This window comes from Teleopsis dalmanni, chromosome 2 (genome assembly GCF_002237135.1).
Source record: "Teleopsis dalmanni isolate 2A chromosome 2, ASM223713v2, whole genome shotgun sequence".
NCBI classification, from domain to species: domain Eukaryota; kingdom Metazoa; phylum Arthropoda; class Insecta; order Diptera; family Diopsidae; genus Teleopsis; species Teleopsis dalmanni.
The window spans coordinates 70,433,275-70,444,356 of record NC_051847.1 but is presented as its reverse complement, the minus strand read 5'-3'; the positions used below and the strand labels follow the sequence as shown (position 1 = coordinate 70,444,356).

Here is an 11,082-nt window from a genome sequence, read left to right as displayed (position 1 = left end):
TTTCCTATGCTACAAAAGTCCCAAATAATGCGAAAAACACGTAAATTATTTAATTTAAAATAATAATAATATTTTTTATATAAAATATATTTTATGCGACCGCATTTAATGCATTTTATTAAAAATAGAAGAGTTAAATTATGGTAAAAAAAAATTATATATAATAATTTTATTAAATTTTTAAGTATTTTTTCTGTACTGACAAGATTTTTTTACATTCAACTCAATGATTTCAACACATATTTATTATCCATTTCACTACAATTAAAAGCCTTTGGAAAGCTTTATTATTATTTAAATTATTTTAACATTTACAATTGTCCTTAAAATACATAAATACGCAAGTGTATGCAAGTGTACCTCTGTACCTGTATGTCTAATAAGTCTTAATTTTACTATAATCAGCTTACAGCGCTAAGTATAGGAATATTGAAAAATAAAATTTGCTATGAGCTACACTACTTCGAACAAAACCAATTCAATCAATTCCAATTCAATGGAATTCAATTTTAATGATATGAAAAAAATTAATTAAATCCTTTTCAATGCAAATTAATTTAATTTAATTAAATTTAATTTAATTTTTATTCTCTCTGAAATTAATGAAAACTAAAAATGAATTAATGATATCAGAGATGAGCTTAACATAATCATTTTATTAAAGTTCAGTTTATCTACGAAACCATAATTAACCTATTAGAAGTGTTGCGGAGAAATAATATTCAAAGCAAGGATCTGCAGTGGATTTATTCAGTTGCAGTGGCAACAAAAGCGGCTACACTCAAAGCTGCCGCTTCATCTTGTAAATTCGTTGATTGCATGTGTTGCATGCAAACTTTGTGTTGTTGCTATTGTTGCTGCAAGTGTGGAACCAGGATGTCGTGTTGCTGCAGTTGTTAGCACCGTAGTTGCTGTTGCAAACAAATGCTGTAGACAACATGTGAATATGGTGAAGAGCATGCAACAAATACTGCAATAGAAATTGCTTCTACTCATGCTGCTGGAGTTATGCTGCATTGCGGCAGGATGCTCACCTGAAATTAAATTAGAAAGTTTTGTCATTAAAATGTTATTAAGAATTCACTTAAGCATTTAAACAATATTTAGTTATGAATGCCTTATGTTATTTATTGCTACATATTTACTAATTAATTTTAATTAACTTCTTGTAATCACAAACCATAACTTCCTATCAACAACTAGTGATTTATGGTGAAACCATGATGTTTTCACAGCAACACTAAAGCGTTGACTATATAGTGATGTTCTAGAAAGGAGTGTTTTTAGGTGTGCTTAAGTTAGGATTTAAAGGGGCGTGTTAATGCATACATCAATACTTACAAGCGAAGACTATTCTGATATTGCCTATTCTGATAACTTTGATAACTTTGTTTGTCAATAACAGATACCTCTCTGTAGTGTAGTGAATTATAACAACAAAATTTTTTATTATTTTAATTAATTGAAGTTTTGACACGTATTTGGAAATACTCGAAACTGCTGTGTATACATAAATACATAGATTTCTTTATGTTATGTTGAGCGTTTTCCGAGTAAGTGCATCTGGGCACTTTTACTCCTTGATAGCTGGAGGTTTTTTTTAGAGTCCCATCAGTCTCACTGACTAATTTGTGTATTCCTCATAAGTTTCGTGATTATTCAATGACTGATCTAAGATCTGCCTACCGTCCCGTGTGCTACGTGATTACTCTGAAATTAGCTAGTGCTAAGTAGTGTTTTTTTACCGGATGTATTCGAAGGTCTCCTAGCATGTCATTCATGCGAATGTACCATGGCACTTAAACACTCTTCGGAGAGCCTAACTTTTAGCAACTTAGAGCTTCTGGATAGCCGAATCTGCAGCTTTGCTACAAGCGACACATGAGACATATTAACTATCAAGTCGTCATGCCAGACCTTGTCAAATGTCTTGACGATGTCACAAGTAATCATACCCGTTGATTCCATTCTGTTCATGGCTGACTGTAACATCTGAGCCGTTTGTACCAGTTGCAATTCTGTGGAGAGGTCTTTCGCCACATGCGATGCGTCCTCTAGGGGTTACAGCCTCCCCCCGAGGAACTGCTGTATGATCAGTCAAAAAATTTAATTAATTAAAATAATAAAAAAATTTTGTTGTTGTAGTTCACTAATGTTCAAAGTCTCTCTCTTAAATACAATAGCTTTAATTTAGTGAAATAATCACTGCCATCATAACTGACGTTAAAATGCAATTTAAACATTAGTAATAGTATTCCATTACGTACATTATCTTCACAAGAAATTAAAGAATTAATGAACCTTAGGAAACTGCTAATATTGTATTGTATTGGTAACAAAGTAGTTACCAGTAAAGATCCCACTATTAACTATTTTATGGTAAAAGTATTAGGTCAGGTTAGGTGTAAAGAATGCGAGTTGTAGCAAATATTATTATTTCTAATCGGAGACAACTATTGCCTATAAATAATGATTGACCCTGAAGTTTCTAGAAAGAAACGAAATGTACTTAACATTGTTTTCAAAATAGTATAACATGTTAAAGTATTTGGTTTTCTGTGTAAAGTTAAGGGGATCCGATAAGTCTACTATTGTTGCACAAATCTACAATGTATCTATGACCTGAAGCCTAAATAAGAGCGTTATCAGATAGTTAGCTTACCTTATTAATTTCCGTATTCTATATGCTATTACCAATTTAATGGATATTTCACAAAAATAAAAAATAGTGGCGCTATCTAGCGGTAACTAGAACATGACATTTTTAATTTGGTTAATTAATCAATGATTGATAATTTCCCTTGTGGGAAATTTGTTTTTAAGTGTTGCATTCGATATTCTTTGGCTTAAATTAGTTGATTTATATATAATAAGTTCATTTATATTAAATATCTTTGTATGGTGACTTTTCCTCTTTAGCGGCCTTAATAAGCAAAAGTGCTCAAATGAGACAAAAGAAAGCATGGTTCCATAGAAACTTTTTGTGAATTTTACTTTAAATATTGCAATTTCAATTCCACGAATTTACTGAATTGTTTAATTACATTATGCAGTTATCATATAAACTAACAGTTAGATGTAAGCAAGTAAGCAATTCATTTGCAATATTATTTTCTGTATGAAGGATATTGAATCCTTAGCAAAACCAAAACTGATATTTTTTCTCTATTTAGGTATAAATTTTTTTTTTCAAAATGTCATAAGTACTACTCTTGGCTTTTATACTTTTCAACCAATTTACTAATTCACTTGATTTGTACACAATTTATTATGCTTATATCCATTTACGCATTGTGTCCATCATTGCGGTTTTATGACTTCATTGAAAATTGGGTCAGCAATTGTTTGTGGCTATGAAACTGACAAAGTCACCATGGCAATAATATGGAGAGTCACATTTCCATACCAGAGTGCAGTTTTATGTTGTGCGGGCTTAAGTGTCACTCAACTGACATTAACAGTTTTTAGTGTCATAAGCGTTTTGGAGCAATAACAGTTGACTTCACTAATTAAATGTGAAATCAGTTCGATTTGAAAAGTGGAAACTATATTGCTAGAGTTTATTAAGAACTGAGTGTATTTAATGGTTATTGAAATATTTATTTAATTTTACTGCTTCTCCAAACATGTTCGGTTATCAAAAAGAAAAAATTGGATTAAAATTATTATGGACTATTTAAAAACTTGCAATTGAAAATATTTTTTACACATATGATTTACTTTCACTTAATATCTTATTTGTATTAATTAAAATTAAAATTAGTTGTAAATTAAATAATTTCTTTTTTAATATTAATATCTGATGATCATAATACATTAGCCTACTAGCAATTTCCTTCATAGTGCACAACATTGATTATCGTTGGGGTTTCAAGTTGGTAGCTAATACGTCTAATACGCTTTCTGGATCTCTGATCTGGATCTCTGATCTGGATCTCTGATCTGGGTGTCGATATTTTCTTGAAACTTGTTAAATTGGTTAAAAGGTAATAGCAAGACTGAAATCAATACTAATCGGCCATACATTATGTGGAACGTAGAGCCTTATTGTGGAATAAGTTGTTCCACATAGACGTGTCTGATAGAAAAGTACCTTGTAACCAAAAGAATCGCTAACAAGACTTCAGGTAATCGCCAAGCTAAATAGTTGCTTTGTCTGTAGAACTACTGTTGTGCACCCCTTTTAAGTAGAACAGAGTTGATAGTTGATAGTAGGTTATCATATAGTCAACAAGGCCTGCTGTTTTATCTTCACTAAATCGGTACGTCCAAGTACACAAAATTTTGACTCAGCTTGGAGATGAATACTTAGAGTAAGTATTTTTTTTAGATTTAGACTAGCAGACCAACCTTATAGGAGATTCTATTCCCATTTGAACCTAAGATGCTAAGATTATCAGCTGATATTTTTGTTTTCATTTAAAGTGTGGAATGTTTTAAGTTCAAATAGGGTCGTTAAGAAGTGCTATAGTCAGCTATAGTCACAGTGCTCTACTCCACTGATACCCAGTACCGCATACATTTTTTATTCCACTCTATTCTAATAGCATTTTATTTACATATATTACATTGTTTTGAGATTATTTTTATTATTTTTGAATTTTAAAGCGGAGTATAACCCTATACTTTCCTTCTCCATTTCAATATCCCACTGTTTTAATATAATCTCTTTCTACAGATACTGATTTATATAGATTATAAAGTAAACTAAATTAATTCTTAAGATATTAAGAGTCAGATATTAACATAGTATCATATGCAACTTAGCTACAGTCTAGGAGAAAATAATCACTCCCTGATCACTTTAATATCTCTACAATAGCAACCATACCTAAAAGGAGTTTTGATGTCAATGATATAGTTGCTCAAAAAGTATAGTACCTACCTATACTGAAGTGGATTAAACTTTTACAATTAGCTAAGAACACCGTTTTGCTTACACACAACTACTAATTGTGGACATTTTGGAAAAAATTGGTTCTATTAGTACCAGTCTGTTGAGATGTAAGAGTAATTCATAATTTCATCCAAAAATAATTTTAAACAATATATAAAATTTTTGCTGCTAAAATATTATCTTTTTATATAAAAGCTAAGCTATTACTGAGATTTATGAATTCATCTCAAGCCATATGCTCTCTATACATATATTTATTTTTCTTCTAGAGTAAACACAATATTGTGGCCTATGCACTCTTCCTGGCATAGGAAAGTGTAAATGCCAACTACGTTGCACTTTCCATGACTTTTTGTGTTTGTTCACGTCTTCCCTGGTTGCAGTAAATATTCCTTTGTATAACATGTTGCAGCTCTCGCACTGAAGCACGGAACTGCCTGCGGTTGCAGACATTTCCTTGTACCATTTTATTTATTTTTCTTAAATTTTAAAATGGTGCATTAAGAGGAAAGCTTACCTCGAAAGATAATCCAAGCAAAATTGTAGAAAAGTGAGCTTAAGGCGAAAGTTAATGACAAACGTTCAAGCGGTCACACATTTTAAAATTGAAGGCGCGTACACAGCTGGGAAATGACCTTAAATGATATACTTTTTCTCACATTTAGATAGCATATATAGAAAAATACCTTTGCTCTTACAGTAAGAGAGAAAACAGCTATTAACACTTAACTTTCTCATAAGTATGTTTTTTAGTTGAATTATATATATTGTGATTTTTTTATTTGGTGAATTTTTTTTTAATTTAACACGTCAATTTTTTTTTATATTTAATTTAATACATTTTTTTTTTAATTTAACACGTATAAATTTTTTATTTCATTTGTAAAAACTCTACATTCAACCGTTCTAAATAAAATCGAGAAGACTGGTATAGTACGTTACTTCCACTTAGCCTACTGAACTTTTTTACTGCTTTCACTGCTAAATGAGCAATTTTTAAGTGCTAAATAAATGCACATGAGTAGTGTAGTGAAGCACTTTTAAGCCTCTGTCAGACCATTTCTTCCTTACATTTCTTTTTTTTTATGTATTTTTATTTTTATTTTTTTTGGTTTTTCACGAGGTTTCTAAATCTATGTGGTCTCTTTTGGAAAGCGTGCATGTACACAAAACTAAATTTACTGTTTACTTAGTTATTCCTCGAAGGTGCATTTTTTCAGTTGCTCGCATTTTACAAGTCCTTCATCCTGTACTCGAGCAAAAGCGTTGCCACAAGTATGAGTGTTGAAATTATTTAGTTTATTTATAGATGTGTGTGCTGGGTAATGCTGGGTAAAGCAGGGTGCTAGGCTTACCCAGTGCTCATTTGTATGGATGCAAGTGCTTGCGCGTTTGTTGTGCTGAGTTGTCTGCTCGTATATTGCTTGAGTTGCTTGAATTGTTTACCTCTTTGTCGCTATTAATTGCAAGTTCAATTGCCTGCAGCCTTTTTCCTTTCACTTCAAATAGAGTACATAGTTGTGTTCCATTTCTCTATTATTCATCTGGCTTTCAGTTCTTTCCTACTTCAAAACTTTTCACTTAAATTTTAGCTTTATAATGGTTATTTGAAATAAAAAGTAATAAGGATGTGTACACTTCCTGATTGCAATGAAAGAAACCTGGTTAAGAGGACACGACTCCTCTTACCCATTGTAGACATCATTTTATTTTATTAAACCTCATAGTATTAAAATTTCAATTAAAAATATCTACCTTTGTTGGCACAAATCAATTGCTGAGATAATAAATTGGAACCGATTTTTTTAATTAATAAGCTTAATATAGCAACCAATAAAGTTAAAGATTACATCTTTTAGAAAAGACAGAATAAATAAATATGTAGGTATGGAGCCTATATTTAGTCTGTGAAATATGGCAGTTGTTTATGAATTACATGTTGTAGAATGTTGTTTCAAATCAAATACGCTAATATTCAAAGTCTGTTATTAATTATTTCTAAGGAAATGCAGTGAACTCACTTAAAATTAAAAAAAAAAATTATTATTTATTAATTTAGTCTGCACTCGATTTGCTCTATTATTTCTTTAAAATAAATTAATCAAATATAAGATTTATAGCAAATTACAAATTTTTTCGGACTCAGAAAAACATTATACATTTAAGCGGTAGAATCTGAAGGTCTGGTAATCCTTGGCAGTATCACTCATATTTTTCGAATGCCTTAAGTTTAGTGTAGAGCAATGAACAATCGGTCTGTGTGAGTAAAGCTCCAGGGTGACTGTAATAATGTTGATGCGCTTGGGAGGTACCCTAGTTTGTTGTCTGACTAAATAGTAGTCTATTTTAATTTCTAGATGTTCATACAACTTTTAAAATTTTTATATTATATTTATATTTAATTTGATTTTAACAACATTTATGACGGTAATGACTATTTTACTTAATAAAGAGTATTGTATTGGAAATATCTCAATATAATTTTTATTTATTTTGTTGTATTATAAGCTGCGATTATGAGAATACATTATTTAAGTTGTCTAACGTGCGTGTTGCTTATGGAAGCACAAAGGTCGGTTCTACGATTCTGCGGTTCCTCATTCAAATTTAAAAACATTCAATTGAATATCAATTATTCTTATATCTAAAATTAACATAGGGGTTAAAACCCTAAAAGTTTAAAAAGTTAAAGAACATTCTTCGAATGGATATTTGAACACATCTTAGATTCGTGAATATATATTAATACATATTACTATATAGAGTAATATTTTACACCAACTGGCAGATACGATTAATGAAGTGATGATTATTGAAGTATATTAACATATAAAATAGTGTATATCATCTATGAAAGATATGTGTACACTCTAAAACATTTATTGTTAAATACATATGTATCTTAACCACAGCAGTAAGCCGTATTGGCTTAGTATTCAAGTTAATTTGTTATATAAAAGAAAATAACAAAATATTTTTAACAAAAGTTAAAAATATTATATAATAAAAATTGGAAAAAATCGAAATTTGCTATGCAATAATCCTGCAGATTCTTTTATCGAAAAAAGTTAGCTCCTAAACCATAGAAATTCTTCAAGCTTAAATCACTCTTATCATCTAACGACCTACGCTCATAGCAGCCACAGGCCTAATATTCAGACCTGCTTTACTAATAAAACCTCATTTTATTATAACAGAGAGCTTTATTAACTCAATAATTATCTTTTATAACAATAAATCTTTTATAACAATATAAACAATTTAATAATTATCTTTTATAAAAAATCCCTGCTAAATTTGTTTATATGAAGTGTATTTGAGACACGGCACATTATTATGAGTTTCATAGAAACATTGTCAAAAAATAGAAGCGTGTTTCAGTCGTTGATGTAATTTTCAGGGATTATATTCTTTCTTAAAAAAACACAAAAATTAAATTTAAATGGTTTTTTATGTACACACTTCACCAATATTGCACAAATGTCATTCATTTTACGGCCAAAAATTATGCTACAAAATTAATTACGAAATAGAAACCAAAGTATTGATCACTGAACCTATTGCATATATTTAGGCTTCACCGTTGAGAAAGTTCTAATAACACTTCCTAGTATATATATTTTTGTATGAGAGCCATTGTAAATTCTAAACTTATAAATCCAGTTTTTCTAATACAGTTAAAAGGAACTGCTAAAGATCTACGTGCGTTTATTGTTTATTTATTTATTTGTAATTTTAAAGTTTACTAAGCATAATGAACTAGTCTACTAGATCCTTCGGCCCGAAAATATACGGACGTTAGTATCTGTAGGTGTATTTTCTTGTTATTATGTAAAATGGGATCCACATTTCAATATGTTAAATCTAACACCATACTGTAGCTGTGACTGACTAAGTCACAGCTGACAACACTAAGTATTGTCAGATGAATTATGACATTTCTGTTTGAAACTTTGACATTTTCTAGTATAAATGTCAAAACAATATTTTAGTTTCGGCGCGTTTATTGTATTGTTAACATCGATTTGAAAATGTGTACCTACAAAAAAATTATATTAAATAATGAACATTCTCATACGACGATTTTTTACGATTTTCGACGTGGATTAATCTGAATAGAATGCATCGATTAATTTAATTCATTTAGTGATGAAACACCACATCTAGCGACTGTTAAACGCTGCTTCAATGAGTTCGAGGGTGGTCGTCCTATTCTTCAAGACACATTTCAGCTAAGAACGGCTGTTGAACCAGAAAAAATTGATACAGTGCGAGAAAGGATTGAAATGGATTGGCTGTTACATACTGTGAGATAGAGGCATCTTTGAGCATTAATGGAACCTGCATACATTCAATTTTACATGCGAGTACTCATTTAGCTGTCAGGAAGATTTGTTCCCATTGTGCTCCCCAAAATTTGACAATCGCTCAAGAGAAGATACGTATTGAAATGCTAAAAAATATAGCCGAGGTAGCATAAAACACGGCTATGAAAACGTGGTAGCTTTTGAATCATGAATCTATGCCTATGACCTCGAAACAAAACAACAATCCACTGTTTGTGTCTTTCAAAATGAGCAGAACTCGATAAAACTTGTCCACGAACGAAACAAATCCTAGTAAATTGTTGCACGTTTTTTCAGAAAAGCTGGTCTTGTCGCAAATATACTACTCCAACCATTAAGAATAGTTAATTCTGAGTGGTACACAATCATTTGTTTGCCAGATGTTTTCAAAGAATTTAGAAAAATCAATTGTCGAAGGAAGATCAACCTTTACCACGACAATGTGAGTTCACACACATTAGCTCAAATAAAAAATTTTTAATACTCACAACGTCAAATTGATGTGACATGCATCTTACAGTCCCGACTTGGTAGCCAATAACTTTCCTTGTACTAATGACCAAATATAAAGAAAAAAAGTATAGCGAGCGTTTTTCTACGCCCAAACAGACCGTTGAGATATTCAAAACCCAGGTATTGGAGATACCAACTTCAGAGTGGCAAAACTGTTTCGGAAATTAGTTCAATCGAATGCAAAATTGTGGAGAATATTTCGAAAAACCATAAAACCATTTTCACTGCTTAATCACAATATTTTCATTGTTAGGCGGAAGACTTAAAAGGCGGCCCTATATTGTCTCAATTTTACGAAGATCGTTGCGGTTTGCTGGAGTATCCTCATCTTCACCAGAGTCGTCACAATAAATTTGTTGATTATGAATATTTAAAGAGGTAGATTAGATTAGATTATGATGGCAGAGCACGCGTAGACCATTAAGGTTCATTGCGATAACAGATCAGAATTTTATTTTAGCGATTGTGTGCATTACTTAAGATGCGCGTTTTATTAGCGAATTTTATTAGGATTTCAACAGAAACCTTAGGTATGTGCTCCAGTCCGAAAAAACTGATAGCCCCCAAGTATTTTTGTCGAGTTCTCGAGAGAGCCGGGCAATTACACAGCAGATGCTCAAAGAGATAGTTCTTTAAGGATTTGTTTATACTTTATTTCAAGCCCTAGATATATTTTTATATAGGTGAAAATTTGGTGCAAATTTCTGTCCTTACATGGTTTTAACTTACACATACAAAAGCTGAGCTACACTTCAATTATTGCGTAATAAATGCTTGTAAAATTTAATATCTAATTTTTGTTTTTCATTTTCCTTGTACTACTGAATGCACTCCTTTAAAATGCACTCATGCAAACCAAAACTTGCAAAAAGGATCAAAAGGAACATTTAACTTCATAGTTTGCTGCAAGTTCTCAACTGAGCGGAGCATATTTGTTACATTTTAAGTAGATTTAAAGCAAAACTTTTTTGTTCTGATTTTGAGTTTTCAACTTAATTCATTGTACGGGGTATTGTACTTGTACAAGGAGGAATATACAAAGTTTCGGAAATATTTTACTTACCAATAATGACATGCACATAAACACTTGACGTCTTTGCTATCGTTGGTACACACGTGTAATTTCCGGTGTCACTGGGCATGGCACGACGAATTTTCAATCTGGGAATAAAGCAACAGGAAAGTTATGAGAAAATATATATAAAAAGGATTTTAAATAAATTTCATAAAGCCATTCATAGAGTCAACTTAAAGCTATTGTTAGTAGTACTAAAAGTGCATGAAGAGATCGCTAAGGTTATAAAATTTTGAAGGTATTAAAAGTAA

General features: G+C 31.0%; 1 protein-coding gene across 1 annotated transcript in view; it reads right to left on the bottom strand.

Annotated features, from left to right (window-relative positions):
* Nucleotides 1–640: 640 nt before the first annotated feature.
* Nucleotides 641–11,082, bottom strand: part of LOC119674798 (zwei Ig domain protein zig-8-like) — a 94,894-nt gene continuing 84,452 nt past the window's right edge. The window contains exon 7 of the mRNA XM_038085952.1: nt 641–1,034. Coding sequence (XP_037941880.1) covers nt 796–1,034 — 239 coding nt within the window. The 3' untranslated portion in view covers nt 641–795. The remainder of the gene's footprint in view (nt 1,035–11,082) is intronic.